Source organism: Pygoscelis adeliae, unplaced genomic scaffold (genome assembly GCF_000699105.1).
Source record: "Pygoscelis adeliae isolate BGI_AS28 unplaced genomic scaffold, ASM69910v1 Scaffold436, whole genome shotgun sequence".
Taxonomy (NCBI): Eukaryota; Metazoa; Chordata; class Aves; order Sphenisciformes; family Spheniscidae; genus Pygoscelis; species Pygoscelis adeliae.
In genome coordinates, this window is record NW_008825051.1 from 1,061,720 (window position 1) to 1,087,100 (window position 25,381).

Here is a 25,381-nt window from a genome sequence, read left to right on the forward strand (position 1 = left end):
GCAATGCTGCTGAGACCCAAAGCTGCCTGGAGTCAAAGAGAACACCACAAAGCTTTGCAGCATTACCTACAGGAACAAAGGAACCTGCAAGGTCGATCTTCAAGGAGGCCCCAGAGGTTGCTTGAGATACTACAGAGTAAAACAGCAGGGAGGAGTGTGGTACATAACCTACCTAAGGAGGAGGAGGATATACAAAAGAATGGCCTTGCTAAGTCCTTTACAAGTTTATTCAACAGGGGCTAAACCAAACCAACAAGCCCTACTCCTGGCAGGGGAAGTTCTCATTTTTGTTTCAGCCATGTCTGTACTCACATCCCACTAGCTGGAAAAACCGAATGGGAAGGTGGCCTTCCAAACGCACTGGAGTTTGTTGGAGAGAGGATAGTTTTGGAAAGTCTCCATGGTGTCTAATGAAACGGTTGTCTGCAAAGAGGAAGGAGGAGGACTTGTTTGAATTGAACTTATGCCCAGAGAACAACAGCTGATAGTTCTCTGTCGATCACACAAAGCTGAACCAAGGCTGAGGAGGTAAACCTGCTTTCCCATCCAGCCAGCCTCTTTGTTCATGGGACAAGGTGTCTGGGCCTTCTCCAGCATAGCTTTGATGTGCCTTAAACTCAAGCCAAACAAGGGTTTGGACTCCAGCTATCAGTATGAGCTGAGAAGCTCTCCCTCTGGTCAGTCCGTATGTCTGGTATAAGTTTCTGTGCTGTTCAATACGAAATTCTGAACTGCCAAGAAGGAGGTTTTTTTCTAGTGAGTTTAATCTCTTAAGCAGCTCCGCAAAGATGGCGGAATTGGGGAGGACTAACAGATGCTGCACAAGTATTGCAACCCATCTGGTATAAATGCCATAGGAGGGCGGATGAATAAAGTGTGACTACGAGAGTATTAGGGGTGCCTCTTCATGCTAAAGATATTCTGATGACTGCAGATCTCAGTGCATCAACCACATTTTAAGCAAAAATAGAGGAATGGGGAAAGAAGTCTATCTGACACTTCCTCTCATATTCATGCAAACACATGCACGAAGGAAACTAAACCAAGACCTATCACGCAGTAATACAGACTGCGTTTCTCAGGTATCGTTTCATTTATTTTGGAGACAGAGCATTATTCAAGTCTGAAACAGGACTTGATAAGACACGTCTCTGATTCCTCACACCTGAGCCTTCAGCTGAGATGACTTGCAAGAGCATTTTGTGCTTCTGACATGGGAGATAAAAATTCCGGAGCCCGATGCTCTCCCAGAAGGATGGGTAATTTCAGAGGAGCAATAACTGTATTTCTTGAGAAATATCTTTCAAGCGCCCTGCTCTGGACTTCTGCGCGCTTTCCTGGAAGAACTTGCACAGGCTGATTTCTTCTCACGGACCGCCTTTGGCTGACATCTGTAGCAGCAATCACGGGGGTTGCTGGTAACCAGGGCTACCCCACAAACAGCACTGCTGGGAATCAGGAGACACCTACGTTACAAGGGCTGTTCGAGAGCAAATTTAAGAGAAAATGGAAACCTCCCTTTCAATGTCAGAAATGAACAGTTCCACATAAGTGCTTCTTCTCCCTGGCTCTGATGCAGAAGAGGGATGAGGGCGCACGTGAGAAGTACAGGAGTGCCACCTCACAGCCATGGGTAGTAAAAAGGAGGATCTGGCCCAGTGCTTCCTAATTTTAAGCTTTTATAGAGACACAAGGGCCAGTACCCACCCCAGCCCCTCGGGTAGGAAGTTCTCAGGTTCTGCTGCCATCACTGTGGATCCTCCCAGGAAGGAGCAGTTGTGGCCAAGCATCCAAACACAACCTATGTTTGTAAGGCTATAATAAACTCTTGTTAATATGTATTTTATGTACATCTTGTTAATATGTATGGTGAGGCCACACCTCGAATACTGTGTTCAGTTTTGGGCCCCTCACTACAAGAAGGATGTTGAGATGTTGGAACGTGTCCAGAGAAGGGCAACGAGGCTGGTGAGGGGTCTGGAGAACAAGTCTGATGAGGAGCGGCTGAGGGAGCTGGGGTTGTTCAGCCTGGAGAAAAGGAGGCTGAGGGGAGACCTCATCGCTCTCTACAACTACCTGACAGGAGGCTGTAGCGAGGTGGGTGTTGGTCTCTTCTCCCAAGTAACTGGCAAAAGGACGAGAGGAAACGGCCTCAAGTTGCGCCAGGGGAGGTTTAGATTGGACGTGAGGAAAAATGTCTTTACTGAAAGAGTGGTTAAACATTGGAACAGGCTGCCCAGGGAAGGGGTTGAGTCACCATCCCTGGAGGTATTTAAAAGACGTGTAGATGAGGCGCTGAGGGACATGGTTTAGTGGGCATGGGGGTGTTGGGTTGACGGTTGGACTCGATGATCTTGGAGGTCTCTTCCAACCGTAATGATTCTATGATTCTATTTCCAGTTGGAAATCATTGCTACCCACCTCCCTCCACAAACACTCCTACTGAGAAAAGATGGATGTTTGCAGTTTCGATGCTTTGAAATAATGCTTTAAGAAAACATTTGTTCAAGGCTTAATGCGTCTTAGTTCAGCTTCTGTTACTTTATAAGTTACCCTTTACACTTAGGCAGCTTTCAATTTCCATCTGTCTAGTGACATGACGGGTTAACCTGTGCTGATAACATGAGTTGCAGTGAAGGAGTAACTGCCTCTTTCCTTGCAGAGCTACGCAACATTTCTCCTTATTTATCTGATGGAAGTCTTCCAACGTGAGGAAATCCTCAGGCACAGACTGAAGGGTTTAGCACATGACACTCGGCACGCGTGCACAAAGATGACGCTGTTGCGTGCCTCGGAACTGGATTTCTCTTAGACAAAACCTTCCTGTGACTGCAAGGTTAGAACAAATCATGCAATTACAACTGTTAAAAATCGTAAGGAAGGAATCTACTGTATCTTAAAGGGAAGTACAATAAATTGACTGCTGAAATCAAAAGCAGTGGTAGTAGACCAGGGGAAGCTGGGGCTACCTAAGGAGGAGGAGATTTTCTTCCATTTTGTCACTCACTGCTTCTCAAAGCTCTGCTCAGCATTATCCAAAGCCTCACACTGCAATGTGCCATCCACAATTCACACCAAGTTAACCGAGAGAAGACCGTGCTTCGCACCACCGAGAAGGTCTCAGTGCTTTGCATAAGGCAGCTCCTCAGCTACGTCAAAGCAAGTAGAGAGGAGTTGGTTCAGTCATTGGACAGTCACATGTTTTCCTATCAGGCGCTGCTGGAACCAAAGATAGGAGCTGGAGGGCTTCAGGAAGGGATACGCGTGATTAAAGAACTGAGAGTATGGCTGGTGCTGCCCAAATAACATACAAAAATAATTCCAGTCTCAGAAGGACTTATCACTCTAAAACCCGTTTGCTCCCAGCACCATCCACTCTGCACAGCAAAATGCTATTTTAAGCCATGTGATGATTACTCACTTACTTTCAAACTTGCATTTAAGTAGGGAATGTTTTCGATTATTTTTAATAAATATATATATGTGTCAATTTGCTATATAATCTTTCATCACAAGGATTCTAAACATTTTAATTTGGTTAAAACTGCAAATGAGGTAAAATTGCAAGACTACCCAAACACTCTCTAAGCTTGGTGATCTAGGAAGACAACCACTGATAATGTGCTTTATAAATTGCTGCTGCTGAGGGACGGAGGACAGGTGGCATTCTGAATGTGGCTATCAGCTCCGGTAGACCATACAACATCTAGCAATTACAAAAGGTCACCATATGCAAAAGAGGAAACAGTACACTTTGACGTTATTGCAGTTTTCAATAGGCTGTTCATAAAGCCTCACTCTAGCTTCAAAAATAAAATTAAAAAAGCCAAGCCCATTGCTACCCTCTTCAAGACCTTCTTCTGGTGTGCCCTGACCGTCTCTTAGACCTGATTTGCAGAAAAATATAAAACAGTCTCAGCAATTCTACTTCAGTGACACAATTTTAACAACTTCTCTCAGACAACAGGATCCCTTTGTCAGGCTAAAAGATTATTTGTAGCTACAAATAATCTACTCCTTGTGTGTTCTAAATCCACCAAAATGAAAGAATAGGCTCCTTCCTACATTCACGTAACATCACATTCACAGTTTTAACATGTTTTCAGTCATCCCACAGCCCCATATCTCATATTAGCATGGAAGAAAGCTATTTCTGCTACAACAGAATACAGTGACATCATTTACTATACATAAAGTGAATTAGCAACCTACCTCTATCTGCTTATCTTTGAAGATGCTGTTGATGCTGTTGTTAAAAGCTGCTCCAGAAAACATAGAGGTTATGGGATATGTCAAGTCCAGAATAGTCTTAAACACTGAGTTCATTACCTAAAAAGAAAGAGAGGAAAAAAAAAAAGGCATTTCAAAGGTAAATATATGCAAGGATCCATATGAATGTGTGCATTAATGTATGCAATTCGAGAGACTTCATATTCCAGATTCTACATCCAACACGTTGGAAGCATTGCTATTGTAAGTACAAAAGTTGTCAAGGGGACAAAAATACAACTACAAAAACTACATCCAGTAACTCCTTATATGGTGCCGTACATTTAAAATAAAAAGCAGCAAGCTCTGTAGCCAGTTTGCAGTAAGGCTATGGAAGAACGTACACTTGCATTGCTTCCCTTCTACCCAGAAATCAAAACGTCCCTCGAAAGCCGTGTGCACGGGCACAGGTTTCTGCTATAACAAATGCATGTGAATGGTACAGTTTAATTCCTGATTTATTTTTTTTTAGTAACAGAAAGATATTATTAGTTATCTCCCTCTTCATTATCCTTTTGAGTTGAAACTTCCGCTTGTTTAAAGTTTTCCACAGTGTATGTGCAGTTCATCTGCGTGGAAAGGAAATCATAAATCTGTAAAACAGGAATTGATGTAAACATCTGTACATCTCGTCTCATTTCTGGATCACACCTAATTTTTCTTCCAGTCTGAAGTCTTTTTTTGTTGTAAGCGTAAGCACTTACAAAAACATATACGTGATTCTCTGGGACTGCAATGAGGTTAAGTCAGTCACGCTTTAAAGAGCTTTAAACACACTTTCTATGTATTAGTGTCAATTATTTTTCATTCCCAAAGTGCGTTATCGTGCTCCTCACCTGCTGCTTGGCAGCCAGCATTTAGATACTACTACGGGCACTCTACATAAGCTAGACAAACCAAATCACATTAGGTTTCCTAAAGCACTATAAATACCTGTTATACTACATAAGAGCGGCAGGGACTGTCAAATGTGTCTCTTCTAAACACACGTATACTGTAATTAAGCTTTCGTGGATTTTTTTTTTCCCCCTCCATTTCAGGTGCATTACATCTGTGCACTAACCTACAAGAAAAAATGATGAGAATACCTAAACTATATGGCATTACGGCCACTGTATTTGTCCTATAACCATGCTATTGGGTCTCAAATCCTAATAAATCCTAACAAAATTCAATGCCTAATACGTTACATCACACTCAGTTTAAAATGCAATAGAAGACCCAAAAAACCCAATTAACTCATTCGCAATTAAACAGGGTTTCACTGGGTGAAATATTTCTATTAGATGAAATATCTTCTCTCTCTACATGTTCTCTGTAATTTAACAAACAGCTTAACAGACAATATGGCATTGTACCCAGGCAGAGACCTACAGCATGAAACAGCCTCTAAAACTGCAGTCTATTAAAGGATCTGTATCAACATCTGGCCTTTGCTTTACTCTAGCAACGATTTAAAGAAGAGCAGGATTAGCCTACACTGTCACGTCCAGCTGCTTTTAAATATATATTAAGTATCTGCCCAGAGAATACATGTCCATGTATAAAAAAGAAAAAAAGATCCTTAAAAACAAGTATATAAACAGGAAACATGGGAGAATGTAAAAGCCTTAGCACAAAACCAATTATGAACCTGTCACCTTCATTCACATCCTCATTTTAGGCTCTGATGGGGTGAGGACAGTGTGCCAACCTAACTATCGACATGCTACCCATAGCTTCAGAGTTAAATGGAATTAGTTCTGTACTTAAAATAGGGATTTGGTCTCTGACATTACTTAGAATGGTTAAATCAAGGAAAGAGGAATTTACAAAAAGTCCTTTATTTAATACTGAAGAAAAGTCTCTCCAACCCAGCACCAAACACCGGGCTATCCTTATTGCGAATGATCTTTATAATGCTGAGCCTCTACATTTTCCCAAACCAGTGCTTGCAGTAATCTTGTACATGAACAAAATACTTCTAATTAATGGTTATTTCTTAATATTCTCATTTCTCATAACTGGAAGAAGCCCTTTTAGCAGATGCTGATGGCCAACAGCCTCCCTTAGCCTTCCAAGAATAGCTGCTACCACCTACCATTCTCAAGATAAATTAAGTTGAAGATCACCCTTTGGAAAGGCAGCCAGAACCTTCCGACTTCTGCTCCACTTCATACTTCTCTACTAACCGCAGCACAAGGGCCAACACCGGCGTCTCCAAGAACGACACAGCTTTGGTTCCCTACAGCACAGCGATGGGAAGTGCAGCCTTAAGACATCTCTACCAATTCTCTTGGGAGAGAGCAGGTATTTTACAATTCTTCATTAAATTCTCATGAACTTTAATTTCTACACCTCTGCTGCAAGATAAGCTTTCTTATTAAAAAGACCTTCGATCCTAAAATTATTTTAAAAACCTACCCTGTGGTATAAGGCAACTTCAACAAGGAAGGGACAACGTTGTTCTGCTCATAGAGCAGAAGAACAAGAGCAAACACAGATGATGATGGACAAAAAGAAACCTGAATTGTAATCTCTGGCTATTTTGTTCTTTGATGCAGAATGGTTGTAAACTGGTGTCAAAAACCAGGATAATCCCAGGATTTTTCAATGTTCCCGAGTATAAAAAGAAAGCAAGGGTATGGGAAAACTTATGGCAAAATAAAAAATTTAAAACAGCAGGACAGATTAAATATTTTTTAAACTACTAGAGATAGCATCCAGAATTTCCTTTAGTGCCTTTTCAGTGCTCGCGTATAAAGTTTCAATGAAACAAGCAAATGAATTCACAAAGAAAAAAATGTTAAAGACAAAATAAAAACATAACTCAGGCCAACAGTTTCACATAAACAGCACTACAGGGATATATTTATCCTGAAGGCAGGAATAACATATAATGGAAGTTCAGATTTAAAGGTGAACTATTAAAAAAAAAAATCTAAGAGTTGAAGAAAATTAAAATTAATCCACCTAAGAAACCGTAACCATCTCAGAGTCAGGTAAAGGAGAGGAGCAAGGTAAGTAAATGTACGTTTAAAATCAGATTCAAGTGTTCTGATCCTGTAAAATTAACACGCCGTCTGCACGATCATTAGCTGACGTGGTCGTGGATGAAAAGCCGGCCATGAGCCGGCCATGTGCGCTCGCAGCCCAGAAGGCCAATCGTATCCTGGGCTGCATCACAAGCAGCGTGGCCAGCAGGTCGAGGGAGATGATTCTGCCCCTCTGCTCTGCTCTGGTGAGACCCCCCCTGGAGCACTGCCTCCAGCTCTGGAGCCCTCAGCACAGGAAAGACACGGCCCTGTTGGAGCGGGTCCAGAGGAGGGTCACAAAAATGCTCAGGGGGATGGAACAGCTCTCCTGTGAAGAAAGGCTGAGAGAGTTGGGGTTGTTCAGCCTGGAGAAGAGAAGGCTTCGGGGAGACCTTCTTGCAGCCTGTCAGTACTTAAAGGGGGCTTATAAAAAAGATGGCGGCAAACTTTTTAGCAGGGCCTGTTGCGACAGGACAAGGGGGAACAGCTTTAAACTAAAGGGGGGTAGATTCAGACTAGATAGAAGGAAGCAATTTTTTAGGCTGAGGGTGGTGAAGCACTGGCCCAGGTTGCCCAGAGAGGTGGTGGATGCCCCATCCCTGGAAACATTCCAGGTCAGGTTGGACGGGGCTCTGAGCAACCTGATCTACTTGAAGATGTCCCTGCCCACAGCAGGGGGGTTGGACTAGATGACCTTTAGAGGTCCCTTCCAACCCAAACTATTCTATGATTCTGTGAAATAGGACGGTTTGGTGCCTTAACTGGGCATTTCAAAGCAATAGGCATGTTTGGATTTTGTGTGCAACCTTCCATCTGAATTTCCCGAATTATAAGATTTGATTTCAACACCTCAAATAACACGACTGAAATGGTAAATATGAACCATCAGGCCCTATCACTACATGAAAATAGATTTTTCCTGTACCTCTTGATGTAACAAATTTTTAAGATTTAACAAAAACACATCCAGTATTTTTGTTTTCTGTTGTTAATAATCTCAAATACAGAATTCTCTCTGAAAGGCAACCAGAGGGAACACTTCAGCTGGCTTGCAAGGGAAAAGCAATCTGCCCTGTTTTAATTTTTGCAAGCAGAGAAAACTTGTGAGTACATCTTCAAAACCGGTTGATAAAGTTTTAAAGATGCAATTAAAAAGCGCCAAACCGCAGCAGAGCGCACCTTGGCAGGCCGTTGCTGTCCTCGAGCACCAGCAGGCTGGAGGACACCCAAAGCAGGTTCTCTGCTGCAGCTCATCAACCCAATTTAAGAGACAATCTGTGTACGTTCATTTACGTGCAATCTGTAACAAACCTCTTATTTATTTAGAATTCACTGCGCGCTTTAAAGCTGCTTTAGCTCGTATTACCTTTTGCTGTGCCTGAACCAGTGCTAAGGCGCAGTAACCAAGACTCCCTTCACCTGGGGTCTGGGACCAGCTTATTTTGCTGATCTCCTCTGGTCAGGAGGTATCTTTCCCGTAATATCCTGCCCGCTCTTCATGCCAATCTAGTTTGGCAACGTTTGCCTACTCAGCTCAGATTTTGTGTTTGTTTGCAGGGATCTGTCCTTGTAGCTGTTGTTATACAGGAAGATCTGGCATACGAACAAAATAAAACAGTGTAGGATGCAAAGTGATTTACACAACGCTGCACCTACTAATGATGCTCTCCCTCCGACTTCCACAGCGAAAGGACCATTTGTGGTCCCCACCGCGTGGGCATCCCACCCCTCCCCACTAACCCTTCTGCTGAGCCACGCAGTCGGTTGCACGCTACCACCGTGCTCCTCCTCCGCGCTCCCAAGCCATCCTTAACCCGCACGGGCTACGGGTGCAGGCATCACCCCGGTGTGGCGGAGAACAGCTTTTTTTCCTCAAAACAACAGATGTAACGGATCAAGAAGAGCATCGGGATCCAGTCTGACAGCAGCTTGATCTGACCCAAAGTGGGCCCGATGGTTCTGCCTCCCCCCTGCCCTGTGCCAGCACGGCCGCCTTTGCAGCGGGCAGCTCAGGGAGCTGAGCTGGCCAGAAACTAGCACGGCAGACAGAAAAAAAAAAAAAAAAAAAAAAGTGATGCATTTTTGGCCAGATCAGCTCATTAAACCACAGTATCTCCCAATACGCAAATACTAGAGCGGCGTTAGGGAGAGGCAGAACCTCCTGACTGCGACCTCTGGAACGCCCCACGTTTATTTTATCTGTCATGCAATCACAGACAGCAAACGACTGCAGCATCCTACCCAGCAATTCTTAATTCTCGTTATGGGAAGCTTTTTAGCTACACATTCCTATAACCATATTCCCTTCAACAGTAGAATATTCCATTCTTTGTGAAATATTTATACTCTGAAATACTCATTCTCCAATTAAAAAACCAAGAAAACCCAACAATTTGGCAACATGAAAGTTTCTGGTTGTTCGTTTTGCTGGTTAAAGACAGGTACAGAAGACACACAGAGGAAAATATATGGTAACTAATCTGACTAATCTAATTTTCATACCCCTCTGTATTTTGACAAAAAAAGTAATTTATTTCTTTGCCGTTTCATTAGGTCCAGAAAACACATCCCATTAAAAATATCCCTTCTCCCAGCCCCAAGTGTACAACTAGAGATATGCCAATTTCTAAAAATACCAAAAAAAGAAATAACTGCAGGACAAAACCAGCATTTGTTTTGATGGGGTGGGGTGGGGAAAAAAAAAAAAAAAAAAAAACAGCAAAAGCTCACAGGCTCTAGAGGAGCAGAATCAGCAGCTTCTGTAGCAGGGAGCACTCAAGCCTTTTTGCACAACGGTGGCTTAATGAAAGACAGTCCCCAGAGCATCTCTTGCACAGCAGCCGCCTCCTGCAGCGGTCCGCGCCGGCAGTGATGCTGCTCTGCAGGACAGCAGGAACGGTCCTGCAACTTTCGGACACTGGGAATTTGGGGCTTATCTGATGGATTTGTCATCTCGCTCACACTCGGTCCCTTCGGGTGGATCTTCTATGAATCCCCAAACAAACCTCCCTGCTATTACGCACAGAGCTGGTGCTCAGTGAAAGGAGCCACTCTCCTTGCTTGGTCTACAGCTGCAACACAATACAAGAGAAAATAACTCAAAATAGCCACTGTTAAAAAGATTTATAATCCCTCAAGCTACTTTGTACATTAGCTGTGATCTGAACTTGGAGAGAAGGTTTTCATGGCTTTCTTCAATTTACAATGCAACCATTCTGCTGGACTGTGCTGTTAACAGTGAAAAAGGCTTCAAACAGAGCGGTCTTTTCTTTTTACATTCTCAAACCCTTGAAAAATTTCTGGTTTGGATGTGGACCCGGCAAGCTTGTCAGAACAATCATGAAAGACCTCAAGTAAATCCATTCTTCATTAATAAGATGAAATGTTTGCTCTAACAGAGGTCATTAACCTCTCTTCCAGCTACTTATCTGCAGATTTCAAGGTACCAATACCTGAAACAGCCCGAGGCTGGGCCAAAACCTGCCTTTTCCTTTGTGAAACGTTCTCTGAGCTTTGCAATTTGCGTTCAAAAGTTAATCAATAGATTAAATTCATTCTTTTCATCTTTAACTACATTTCTGGTAAAAGCGAGTGCGATTCCAGATTAGGCTGGTGGGCTCAAGAGCTGCAATGCTGGAAATGAAGCCGGCTTCGATGGGAGCACAGCACCGAGAAGCCCAGAAAACAGCATTTCCAGCTCTGCATCACCCCCTGTGCAGAAGAGATCTGACAAGTTTACAAACAAGAGGAGATAATCCTCTGGACAAATGCACGGAGGAAAATTCCATTGCTCTAGCCTAACCAAGAGCAACGGAGAGAGGGCAGTGAGCCAAGATTGCTGGAGGCTAGGAAAACATTGCAGGGAGGTATCACCACAGGCTCGCCCTGCTCAGATGCTGTTCTGTAAGCATTTGGTAGTGACCCAGGTGGGAAATAAAGAGTGCAAGGTTAAATGGACGTCTGATATGATTCAGTACAGCTGTTTTTATGTCCTTAATCTCAAGCCTCCTCCACTTTTGCAATTGCAGTGAACTGCTCTGCATCATGAACAGTTTATGTTTTGGGTGCTTCCCAACCCAGCCAGGCACAGGCGATGCATTTTTGGCCAGATCAGCTCATTAAACCACAGTATCTCCCAATACGCAAATACTAGAGCGGCGTTAGGGAGAGGCAGAACCTCCTGACTGCGACCTCTGGAACGCCCCACGTTTATTTTATCTGTCATGCAATCACAGACAGCAAACGACTGCAGCATCCTACCCAGCAATTCTTAATTCTCGTTATGGGAAGCTTTTTAGCTACACATTCCTATAACCATATTCCCTTCAACAGTAGAATATTCCATTCTTTGTGAAATATTTATACTCTGAAATACTCATTCTCCAATTAAAAAACCAAGAAAACCCAACAATTTGGCAACATGAAAGTTTCTGGTTGTTCGTTTTGCTGGTTAAAGACAGGTACAGAAGACACACAGAGGAAAATATATGGTAACTAATCTGACTAATCTAATTTTCATACCCCTCTGTATTTTGACAAAAAAAGTAATTTATTTCTTTGCCGTTTCATTAGGTCCAGAAAACACATCCCATTAAAAATATCCCTTCTCCCAGCCCCAAGTGTACAACTAGAGATATGCCAATTTCTAAAAATACCAAAAAAAGAAATAACTGCAGGACAAAACCAGCATTTGTTTTGATGGGGTGGGGTGGGGAAAAAAAAAAAAAAAAAAACAGAGTTATTCAATACAAAAAAAAAATCAGAGTTATCTAATCCACCACAGCGAAGACATTTCAAAAACCCCCACAGGCTAAAAAAGCCAGGCTGCAAGGTTTTGCACAAAGAGCACTCAGCAATAACCTTCACCAGCAAAAGCTCACAGGCTCTAGAGGAGCAGAATCAGCAGCTTCTGTAGCAGGGAGCACTCAAGCCTTTTTGCACAACGGTGGCTTAATGAAAGACAGTCCCCAGAGCATCTCTTGCACAGCAGCCGCCTCCTGCAGCGGTCCGCGCCGGCAGTGATGCTGCTCTGCAGGACAGCAGGAACGGTCCTGCAACTTTCGGACACTGGGAATTTGGGGCTTATCTGATGGATTTGTCATCTCGCTCACACTCGGTCCCTTCGGGTGGATCTTCTATGAATCCCCAAACAAACCTCCCTGCTATTACGCACAGAGCTGGTGCTCAGTGAAAGGAGCCACTCTCCTTGCTTGGTCTACAGCTGCAACACAATACAAGAGAAAATAACTCAAAATAGCCACTGTTAAAAAGATTTATAATCCCTCAAGCTACTTTGTACATTAGCTGTGATCTGAACTTGGAGAGAAGGTTTTCATGGCTTTCTTCAATTTACAATGCAACCATTCTGCTGGACTGTGCTGTTAACAGTGAAAAAGGCTTCAAACAGAGCGGTCTTTTCTTTTTACATTCTCAAACCCTTGAAAAATTTCTGGTTTGGATGTGGACCCGGCAAGCTTGTCAGAACAATCATGAAAGACCTCAAGTAAATCCATTCTTCATTAATAAGATGAAATGTTTGCTCTAACAGAGGTCATTAACCTCTCTTCCAGCTACTTATCTGCAGATTTCAAGGTACCAATACCTGAAACAGCCCGAGGCTGGGCCAAAACCTGCCTTTTCCTTTGTGAAACGTTCTCTGAGCTTTGCAATTTGCGTTCAAAAGTTAATCAATAGATTAAATTCATTCTTTTCATCTTTAACTACATTTCTGGTAAAAGCGAGTGCGATTCCAGATTAGGCTGGTGGGCTCAAGAGCTGCAATGCTGGAAATGAAGCCGGCTTCGATGGGAGCACAGCACCGAGAAGCCCAGAAAACAGCATTTCCAGCTCTGCATCACCCCCTGTGCAGAAGAGATCTGACAAGTTTACAAACAAGAGGAGATAATCCTCTGGACAAATGCACGGAGGAAAATTCCATTGCTCTAGCCTAACCAAGAGCAACGGAGAGAGGGCAGTGAGCCAAGATTGCTGGAGGCTAGGAAAACATTGCAGGGAGGTATCACCACAGGCTCGCCCTGCTCAGATGCTGTTCTGTAAGCATTTGGTAGTGACCCAGGTGGGAAATAAAGAGTGCAAGGTTAAATGGACGTCTGATATGATTCAGTACAGCTGTTTTTATGTCCTTAATCTCAAGCCTCCTCCACTTTTGCAATTGCAGTGAACTGCTCTGCATCATGAACAGTTTATGTTTTGGGTGCTTCCCAACCCAGCCAGGCACAGGCAGTTCTTAAATAAAAAGCACAAAATCCACATTCTTCTAGCAAACAGTGACAGGGAGGTGAAACAGAGTCCCACGGTCCTCTGCCCACCAGGAGAGCACAAACATGCTGGGGCCTCAATATGTATTTTAATGCCCCAGACTATCTAGCTCGCAAGGCAAGTGGTGTCTTACCAAGATACAGTAGATTTCGTCTCAAAGCCATGGCAGGTTAGAAGACATTTGGGAAAGGTAAGCAGTATACATGTGCCAACTACAGACTCCTATTTCCCCCTAAAACTCAAGATCTAAGCAGGCCCAGAACTTAATCCAGTTTAGAAAACTCCCCGTGGTGCTTACCCTTTCAATAAGAAAACCAATATGAAAATGTGAGTTTTGTATAACGAAGACAAAGTTGGAATTGCACCGTAACTAGCAAACGTCAAAAATAACGCTAATCTTCACCATTAGTCAGTTTGAACCAGGTGTAACCTGGTGCTAGTACAATTTTCCCCCAACGTCCTATCAGTAAATTCACCCACAGAACTCACTGTTTAAAACAACCTTCCCAAGACTTGGTTTAACTATGAAAATATGGTTTTGCTTGTATTAAATATTTAAAGTTAAAAATTTCTCCTGACACAGAGTACCACCACTCTGGAATTCCCAGGCTATACCGTGAATTACACATTTTGTATTTAGTTTAGAGAAGGATTACCTCTGTCAATCAGTTCCACTGAAAAATGACAGCATGTGAGAACGAAAGAGAGAAAATTACACAAAAGAGAAACACATTTGTTGAGAGTTGGAAAGGAAACAGATTCCAGCACACAAAAAGAGAAGATAAAACAAAGATAAACACAGGGTAACACACTTAAACAACGTCACTCTACGTTTATACTGTGACTGGAGTCTGTGCAGACCAAAGTCAAGTGTTTGACTCCTGCCTCCTCGGGCACTCGCACCACCTGCCAGCGTGACAGTGAGCAGCTTTCCCAATTCACCCCCTCGCTGCCGGGCAGGGGCCCTTTTCGTCGTACAGACGCCGAAGTGCAGATGGCTGCACTTTCCTTGGGTGGCTGCTTGCGCGTCGCTGCCTGCTAAGGCTTGCGGTTAAGCTCTTGCACTCCATCTGAGGAGAGGAGTGCCACATTTCCAATGCTTACCATGGCCCACTGCCTAGCTTTGATCCTCATCTGATTGTAGCTGCGTTCTTCGGCGTACAAGGCGCTCATAAAAGCACCAATAGATGTTCCTCCGATCATATCTACGGGGATGCCAGCTTCGATCAGCGCTCTGATAACTCCCACTTGGGAGCATCCCCTGTGTCAAGAAAAGAAAGAGAAAAGGCATTATCAGACAAACAGCCATTGAAAGAGCATAAAAACATAAACGCCACCTTCTAAGGGAACTCGACTGTGCACTAGCTCAACTGCCAATCTCTTGCTAAACAAAACTCAATGCCAGAAAAAGATGTCACAAATGCAGAAATCTTAAAAGAGACTCCCTGAGGAGCCTAGGAAGTGCAGATCACCCAGCCGGACTTCAGTATGAAAGACAGCAATACAAAAACAACAGCCAAGAATCAAGCCAGCAGACATGCGAGGGAAAAGTCAACATGGCTTTATGTCAACGTGGGACCAACGCGTCAAAAATCCACTAGGGTTCCTGCTAAGCAGCCAAGAACGGCTGGATTTCAGAGACCTTTCCACAGAGTCTTTTCCAGCGATTCTTCAAGAAACTCAGCCAGCCTGGGATCACGGGACGGGTCACCGCGTGGATTAATAATGAATTTGAAGATGGAAAACAAAGAGCAAGAAGAGACAAACAGCGATGAGAAGGCAAGAGTTTCATTCAGCACACAGACCCAGGAAAGGGGCAGATGAGGAGGCAGCGTTTGAGGATGATACAAATTTCTTCAGGATAGTAAATGCATTCCTTAATTTCAAGAAGTGCAGAAGGACCTCAGAGCAATGATGGAGTCAAGTGATAAGCAACAGATGAACCTCAGTGCTGATGGGACAAGAGAAAAACAGAAGCAGCAATGCCCCTACAGCAATGAGCTCTTAACTAGCTCTGCTCACACAGAGAGATTTTGGAACCGCTGTGGATATTCTCTGAAAAATATTAACCTAGGGTTCAGTGGAAATTCAAAAGGCAAATCAAAGAAACCAGAATAAAACAGAAAACATAAGAACATACATCCGGGATGGACCAGCATTTTGAAAACTGCTAGCAAGCTCAGAATTCTCACTAAAAAAAAAAATAATAGCAGAACTAGAAAATGATAGAGAGAAGCAAAAAAATTACCAGAATATGGAAAGGACTTCATGTGAGAAAAAACTAGACTTGACTCTCTGACTGGGGAAGATCATGACTGATGGGAGACACGCAGGACCAGCCAATGATATCACCGTGCAGAAAGTTTAATGTAAAGGGAAAAATTTACACACAGCCACGTGTATGTAAAGCAAAAATTGGGGAAACCACTGTTACAACATGCTGAAGAGGTCAAATCACAGATGGATTTAAATGTGGACTGGATGAATCAAAGGTACCAGGCTGTCAGTGGCGACGAAACATGAAAAGTCAGAGGTGCAACCTTGCGTTCAGGAAGCTCAGAAGCTGCTAATTGTTGCAAATACTCATTTCTGAAGCAATCGCTACTACCTACCATCAGAAAAGGGAGCATAGGTGGAACATTTGATCTGATCTTATAAACAGCAATCCTCTAATGGGAGAAGGATCCCTGTCTGTTCTACAGAACCATTACAGAAGCAGAGAAATTAGCAGTGGAGGCTGATTGCCTTCTTATCAGTACAAAATGAAGCCTCCAGTTTCAAATGCTTTGTCCAACTAATATCAAGTAAGTCAATTAGTTCATTCCACCTGGATGGATGCTTTGCGGTCTAACCCATACAGCTGTAAAATTCTCCTTTTCCCATTTTCATCCCATTTTTCTGTTCCCCCACGGTTTGCTCTATTTCTGTCCTCTTTCCCCTTGCTGTTTACATCCTATAAATACTTGCTAGCAGCTGCCAAGTCCACCGTAGGTGTCATTTGGCCAAGCTATGCTGAACACATTCTTTCCATCTAAATAAATCCCCTCCAGCTGCTGAAATGCTTTGAGACAGATTCTCGGTTATACTTGTGTAAATGACTTCAATGACAGATCTGCGCTGGTGTAATCCAAGAGCAGAAAATGTCTCATTTAGCTTTCCTCTCCAAATTCTCCTTCCCCTGCTTTACTATTGCTTCTTAGAATCATAGAATCATTAAGGTTGGAAAAGACCTCTAAGATCGTCGAGTCCAACCGTCAACCCAACACCCCCATGCCCACTAAACCATGTCCCTAAGCGCCTCATCTACCCGTCTTTTAAATACCTCCAGGGATGGGGACTCAACCCCTTCCCTGGGCAGCCTGTTCCAGTGTTTAACCACTCTTCTCATAAGGTGCCCTAAGTTAAAATAATTCTATTTTTATCTCTGCCAGAGGAGCCCATTGGTTTTAGGCTTTTAGATCGCAGCTATTTTTGCCATCTGCTTCTTGTGCCTGGCACTTACTGTTGCCTTATCCCCGTGTGTAAGTCACTAGCTGACACCGATGTTTCGCTGAGGAACAGGACTTGCACTGTCCAGCCTGCCTTCTGGAGAAAGCCTACATCATGTGGATTTGTTAAGACATGTTCAGTACTGTAAAGTGTTTCCTGCTTGGAGGGCAATTTTAAACTGGCCAGGACTAGCTCCAGACTGGATTCTCTCCCTTTAACCTCTTCCGAAACTGGATCTCCTCATTCATGCGTTCATCTGTCCATAAAATATGAAGGATTTGACGTGATCACTCTGGATTGGTTTTTACTTTGCTGTATGATGCCCTTGAATAAATAACAAAAGATTATTATTACTTCTATTGGCAAGCCATCACCTCTGTGTCTTGCAGTGGCAAAGTCCCTGGCAATAATACAATCTTCCAGCTAAATGTGTAACAGCCACATATCTCCAACAGATGCATCGATTTCAAAGCACTGACCGGCAAGATGGGAACGAAAGTACTTTTCTTGCTCAGAAAGGGACCTCCTATTGACTGCCAGACTAAGTTCTGTTCCATTTATACACAACTACAAAGCTGATTCTTCCAGTTCCACCATCCTGAACAGCTTCGTGGTTGAACCTGTTTGTGCAAACTAAAATCCCAAGGAAAGTCAAATGTGCCCGAACCCACCTAATTGCTCCATGTACCACCCAGCCTCCTAAAGACATTACTTCTTCCTACATGTTTTTTCCCCTCCCTACAGCTTTAGGCCATCATTACCCCAGCAACGCTACTACATGAAACTTTTCAACAACTCCTCGCAGTTGGTTCTCTCTCGGCCACTTCTTCGCAGCTCACGGCATACGTAAACACGGGCAGGCCGCCAAGGGAAGCTGTGTGCCGGAGCCGGCGCTTTGCCAGGCAGCACGCATCCCACTCCCTGACAACCTGCCGGTGCATCACGGACAGCCGATGTGGGCAGCTCTTATACTACAAATAAAGAGGAAAAGAAATTGAAGCCAGGAGCTACATCCCTGTTAACAGTCAGAGTACTAGTGCAGAAAAAAACCGGGGATCGTGCGCTTCTTGTAATACCAGGCACAATTTCACCGGGGATCTGTCCCGTTTTAGGGCAGTATGTGAAAATACAAGAGTTTGGCAAGAGGAGTACAAAGGACGATTGCTTGCGGCAACACTGTACGTACATATCAGTGCCAGAGCACTCGCTTGGAGCAGAGGAAGGGATGGGGAAATCTCCGGTTTCCTGGCTGACGTGGAGCTGAACGTCACTTACTCCGGAGGTAAGGGGAACAGGGGAGGCCATCTAGATAGGAGGAAGGAGCTTCTCAGACGCACAGTATGTTGCTGGAGCCGCACACGCAGCTGTCCTCTGCCTTATAGCCGCCTGACGGTGCAGCTGGACAGAGCATTTCCCCTGCCAGGATTAACGCCTGTCCCCAGGACAGTGACAGGGACTCCTGGCACCAAGGACCAATGACCTAGAAGATTACTTTCAAATAATTTGCAGCAGAACCCAAAGATTCGCCCAAGAAGTGCAGAGTCTATATATAGACAAAAACTCCTTTCCATCATCTATCACTCCCTAGGACAGGCCTGATTAATTAGTGCCCTTTGCAGAGAGAGCAGAAACAGCACCAACCAGTTTGAGGAAGAACTGGAAATAAGAGCCACGCTCCGTTTTCACCCCTGCCACTGCTTTGCAGCCTGATCTGAGCCAGGCAAGTCACGGGCTGCTCTGTGCACCAGCTGCCCCGCGCACCAGCTGCCCCGCAGTGGCACTTACTGTACTACTTACCAAGCTCATGCTTGCAATATGCTTAAAAAGCCTCCAAAAGCAGTGCCGTGCTTCCTAAATTTCAAGCGCCATCTCTTCTTTGCACTAATGATCACAAATAAGTGACCAGGAAGCAGGGAGAGGAGTTATCGGGTTGAAGACGTGCTTCCTTGAAATAACACGGCACAGCAAGCAGAGAGCACGGACCTTCTGCCAGAAGGTCTTGCAGGAAAATTCCTGCTCCTGAAACAAGCCCTTGCTTTCATCCCCCAGGGAAATGCTGCTGGCACGTGACTGTAATGCACGAAGGCCAGAGCACAACTGATAAAAGAAAAATTCTTCTGCGAGACGTGCATGTGTCTGCTCCACACGTGCCTGCCAGAGCTCAGATTAGATATGACTCTCAGGAAGAAGAGAGCAAATGCAGCAGGACAGTTCAGATTAAAGCGTGAGCAGGGATACAGCCTGTCCTCTGTGCTCAGGTCAGGGGGCTGAAGAAAATACAATTAATACAAAATCAGAGACAGTGCACCAATATTTTCTCCACAAGCCACGTTTAACATATCAATAGGATGTTGCCTGTCAGTGTTAAGAAAAATAAACACGATACCATGAGCACACAGAGAGGGGACACTCGTTTTTCAGACCGTGACTAATGGAGCAGCAAGGCAAGGCTGCAGCTTGATCACGCCGCACACCTCCAAAGTCCACTTCAGTTTCAGAAAGGAAGAGAAAATACAGCTCAGGTATTCAGCCTCCCCAGCACCCGCCTCTTCTCCTAATTGAATCATCAGGATGAAGGAGATCTCTCTGAACACACTGAAGAGATGTTATTTCCTTTGGTTAAAAACAGGATTAAAGTCATGGCTGCTGCAGAGCTCTGCCGTGTCTCTAACCAAAGCCTCCCCGGAGCAGGACACGCAGCTTGCTGCACCACCTTCCTGACGTAGTTAAGTGGCAAAGTAGGTAGAAAAACAGAGAAATTGCCAAGGGGACTTTACTGAACTCCACCAGAGCCTAACAAACCTGAATTAAGGCTCCTTCATAACCTTAAAACTCCTGAAGAAGCAAAGCTATACAAATAAAAACAGCTTCTCCTTCATATAACAGCTTTGATTCAAAGCACGTTACGAGCCGTTGTTAGATCACCCAGCTTATGGAGTAAGCGCAGACAAATATGTATTTACTATATCCGTTTTAGAGACGTGCGTAAGCGGTGCATCGGACGACGATTCCAATGCTGCTTCCTAAACCGAAGGTGACTGAGCTTCCGGCCCACGGGAACAGAGAGCACGTCCCGAAACACCGCCAGGTACGGCACACGGGCTCACCTGCGCTTCTTGGACCGGGATCCCACAACCGGGGCTGGTCACTGGTCTCAGACTAACAGATACAGCTGCATCCACCACAGAACTGTTACCTGAATAACATCTTTTGTGGAGGTGGTGTTAGATACCTTCTCAGAGTTACGCTGGAGGCGCTCATTGTATTGGGGCGGGGAGGAAGATTAGATGTTATCTAAATGAAGGGCTATATAGAGTGGTATCTGGAAATATGAGATAAAGAGGAGTTTCTTCTTTAGATAAAAAGAAGCATTTTTTGGTACACGTTTCGTTGCTAATCCCGACGTTGAGTGGCACAGTCACTGACTTAGAAGTCAAGCAAGTCTTCTACAAGTTGCAACTGTATTATCTCCAGTTTGGCACCTTCAGTGTTTTGCAGCTGCAACACCACATACAAAGATCACTTTGAGAACTAATCATACTTGTATCTTTCCCATAACATTATTTCCCGGCTTTCCCGACCATAAAACTTCCCGGTATCATAATTTTGCCAGAATAATTATAGTGATGGAGCTGTCAGCTCAAAAGGATAACAGAAACCAGACCACTGCATTTCTGCTCCTGCTGTACTACTTGCACACTTATGAGGAAGTTTCCAGTCAGGACATTTAATTAATTAATCAAGCCCCATTTCTAAGCTAAATAGAGGGAATAATCCCACATTACCTGGTTCTCACCCCAACATCCAGCTACCAACAGGATCCTTCCCAGTGGCTGCCCTGAAGGAAGCTTTCTCCCTTCCACTGCCCATTTTTAAAACTGTCGCCGGTTACACGCGTATTGATCCAGAGACCCGAATTCTTCCTGTCTTCCCCTCCATTAGCCACAGCCTCATTTCATCCTCCCACTCAGCTTTGCCTTCAGATTCCCACCATCTCCTTAACTCAGAGATAAGGAGCTGTTTTCCCTTCAGCCGTGCCACGCTACAGAGACTGCCCTGCGCACTCAGGGCTACGCAGGCGGGTTCGGCAGAAAAAGCAACTCCTATTTATCACAACCCCAGTGAAACTACCTTCCTGCAAGAAAACCCAAATACAATGTCCTTTTAGCACCGATCTTGTTTCTGCTTTCTATACTAACTTTAGAACAAGCTTTAAACAGAGAGATTTGTGCCTGACACAGAAGTAAGTGAGCAAAAATTGTTCCGCCCTTCCAGGAGGGCTGTCGGGTCTACCCAGACCTGGGGTGTGAAGGGATACATGAGTAAGCCACTGGAGGGGAGAAAAAACACAAAATAAAGCCAGAGTAAAAGTAAATCAGAAAATGCACCAGGGTTTTTGTTTTCTGATCCCACCTGCCAGCAGCACGCTCCGGTACGTGCGTGCAGGAGAAGGAAGGAGGGAAGAGAGGCTGAATGGCAAACTGCACCCCCCCATCGCTCTCCGCTTGGGGATGCCAAACAAAATCCTGCCTCTTACTCTGAGCCAAGAAACAATTCAGTTATCTGCAAAGAAAGATAATTTCTTCGGAAAACAAATATATCCTCCTTCCCCCACCCCTTTGAGACTTACTTGTGAAAAGTCTTAGAAGAACCCATTTTAAGCACAACGTCTGGAAGCTGCAGAAAAAAGACAAAAGCATAGCACTTTAAAGAATTTAACCGTGATTTTACGTACAACTTCTCCAATCTCCTCTTTCTTAACAGGAAAGCTCATTGCCCAGATAAGGTTAGACAGAGATTCCTAAAAATCACAGCAATGCAAGAGCTTTACCATCTTCCTGAAAGCACGTGGACTTCCCAGCAGAGCATTACGACTGCTACGTGGAAAGCGTTCCCTCAAACTTGCAGCTCTGTAACACGGCACACATTTTTGCAGCTGAGAAAGAGAGGTGCAAAACTAGTAACAAGAGTTAAACCACAAGTCCACCATCTCCTTGTTTAATTTCACCTGTATATCAACGTACTGCTATGAGTTTGGTGGGTTGAAGACTGGAGATCAGGACAGGACAGTCCAAATAAACCACTTGCAATTAATTTTTTTTTAAGTCATAATTTTGAAGTAGATGGCTTCCAAGCTCCGGCTGCTTGGAGGATTTAACAGAAGCCATTAAAATCTTCAACCTCCGTGGCAAATGGGAGCAAATGAGCAATTACATAGATGGTACAGATGGAAAAAGAAAAACCAGATCATTAAGCATTACGTGGGTGCCAAGCCATATGAACACGGCTTTTATGTGCATGTGATGACCCAACTATTACACAACTCACCGAGCAATTAGCATTGAGATCTGGTAACAGCCACACGGCTCTGTCTGTTTAAGACAACTGCACTTTGAGGCAGAATTTTGAACGGATGCATAAACACGATTAATATGGCTGAGCTCTCAGGCAATACACAAGATGGTCTGTCCCTGAAGAAATCAAAGCAAAGCCTCTTAGGAGCAATTACGCTGCAGTCTATTACCAACCATTTGCAAACAGAAAGTCTGAAGCCTTCAGTATGAGTTCACAGCCATGTCTCATGAGGTTTTATCAACAAAAGCAAATACTCAGAACCCACCGTTTTATTTTTAGGACTTGAGTTTTGTTTGTTCGAACAATATACTCTAAGGCTGACCTGGATAAGACTCAAATTAGGTACCCAAAGTTATCATCACCTTTTCCAAGGAAAAGCCCACATTCCTTGTCTTTCTCCTTCGGCCTCCACAAAACAGGACCAAAAGTAAAACACCAAGACAAAGGTGTAATTTTACCTTTAAGGATAAAGAGTTTAGACTCTTCCCTGTTATTTTAGCTCCTGGATATTGCCCTGAAATCAAATCTGCTTTTTGAAAGACACAGGGAATCCAGGAGCCTGACTGCGTGGCTGACACTGGAATTCAGATTTTGGTCTGGTTTATCTGCATGTGGCAATGGATGCTCTGCTCACGACAAGAGCACAAACACGCAGGGCACAGGCCACTTCTCCAAACACCTATATGAATAATTACGAGCTCTGAAGCCCCCATACATCAATCTGAGCTTCAAAAAGGGATATAATAAAGAAAAATTACAACTCCACTGTGCACTGTGATACAGATACCTATCTACACACACACAAACATACCCAGATCATGAAAAAGCTTCCCTTCCTCTGAAATGCACCTACCACAGCAGCAAGCTAACCGTACGTGAAGGAGGCTGAAGACTGCAGGCTGACTAACGCAAAGGTCACAAGGATTAACCTCGGGGCTGCCAACGTTCTGCCCTTCCAAATGTCAACAGATAAATTTGGCCTGGTGTACAAAGAGATTACTTTGAAGAAAGGGAACTGGAGGAAGGATATTTCAAGTATTCAGGTTTTTTTTTTTTCATGACACAAAGCAGATCCAGCCTCTGTCATATCATTTTGATACTTCCATACTGCAGAAATCTTGCTTCATCAGCAGTTACTGGCCACTGACAGACTGCAGATGCTGGACGGTAAGCTTCATTCTTCCGTTTAAAAGAAGGGAAGAAGCATTTTTCAAGTTTCTTCCATATTTCAGTTCCATTTCCTGACACCTTTTACAGCAACATCAGGATGAGGAATGGGATCCCTTTAGCAGTGCATATTCTTCAAGACCTGCCTTGCTATAGAAAAGGAAAGCAGAGTTCTTACATTCCATCTCAGTTTCTTGAGCAAGCAATCGGAAATGAAACACAAATTTCATGGATGCTGCCTGGCTGTATCAGGGGGAGAGAAAAAGAAAAAAACAGGAATTGCAAAAAATCCTCACTCTTATCTTGCCTAAGTAGAAATTAGGAAATGGTGGGAACTGAGTGCAGAAGGACCCAATCTGTGCCAGCCTGGCTCCGCACAGGACTGCCAGACACCAAGCTGGAGACAGGGATCTTGGCCAAACCCAAGCAGAGCCCAGCACCACTGACCGCCGCTTTCCACACCACCAAGGCTGCTCACCTGCCTGAGGACAGTGCTGGACCCACATTAGCTCTACAAGATCACTCATCAACACGTCCAGCCATTAACATTTCCACGATACCAGGAAAGCAAATGCACACCCCTCAGCTGATTAGGACCTGGCACATCCTCCAGACTCAGTTTCAGAGGCAGCTACTCAGGAACCCGTTGGCTTCCACCAGAGCCCCTCTCCTACAGCATCTCTGCACTGTGAGAGAAGACACCAGAGCTGGCGCTGCCCGGAGCTGGCTAGGGACTACAGGGTTTGCTTGTGTGGGCTCTTTGCTGCCCAGAACAGGCAAGAGTACTCTCAAATCTCAGCAGCTCCTGGAAAAATGTTGACCATGTCTCGGCACTGTACCCAGACAACACAAACAGGGTTACCAGCAGCCTGGTTATTCCTCAGCCACTGTACACCGGAATAAAGAGTTAACTTCATCATAATAACTGGGCTGGATGTCAGGCTTCAGGCAAAATCCCCAGACACATCCAACCCATGAGATGAGAACATAAATCCATATACATTTAGAGATAACAATACCCTCCTAAAAACCAAAGAGTTCCTGGTGGTAATGGTTTATACTTCTCTTCCATGCTTCAGAGCAATTTATAAAGGATGACCTGCACAGATGCCAAAGCTGAGATGGCAGACACCTCGTTTTACAAAAGGAGAACACAAGTTATAAGCATTTAAGCCATTTGCTCAAGCCCATGCGACGTCTGGAGCTGAACACCAGCAAAGTGAAATCCTGACTGCCCATTCCTCGCTTCAGTGATTTACCCCTCAATCGCTGCAGTAACTCATGACACCACCAACACCCCGCGCACCTCGGAGAGGCTGTTGTTGCTCTTTCGGAACTATCCTAGCCAAGGTCAGAATGAAGAACAATGGTTTTAGCAAGAATTTTGTTTCATAATTTACTTCAGAACAAGTGTTTTATCAGACTGTGTTTTTTGAATACTTCAAAGAATCAGAATCTAATTTTTACACATTTTTCAAGCTGTCAGCCCTCTTTACTGTGAATTTTAAGCGCTGTGAGATAGAGATAACAAATGAAAGGGATACCTGTACCCCATTATGAACCACTGAGGGCAACCTTAAACATTGCTATCAGCAATCTTTTTGCAAAATTCAGTCCGGTCCTGAAGCTCACTGCATGAGCTAAGAATTAGTTCAAAGCCAAGTGCATTTCTGTTAAGTTGACAAATAAGGACACCCCCCAGTATGGTAGAAGTAGTTGGAAAACTAGATTTTTTGCAATAGGTCCTGTGAGAAGAGGACTTGAGAGCAAAGACTGAGGAAGGAACTAGAGAGCAGATATAAAGACGA

General features: G+C 44.1%; 1 protein-coding gene across 1 annotated transcript in view; it reads right to left on the bottom strand.

Moving 5' to 3' along the window:
- The window catches only part of PNPLA7 (patatin-like phospholipase domain containing 7), a 129,714-nt gene that overhangs the window by 22,534 nt on the left and 81,799 nt on the right, over positions 1-25,381 (bottom strand). The window contains exons 26-27 of the mRNA XM_009326364.1: positions 14,667-14,823; positions 4,213-4,329 (exon numbers count right to left, since the gene is read on the bottom strand). Coding sequence (XP_009324639.1) covers positions 4,213-4,329; positions 14,667-14,823 — 274 coding nt within the window. The remainder of the gene's footprint in view (positions 1-4,212; positions 4,330-14,666; positions 14,824-25,381) is intronic.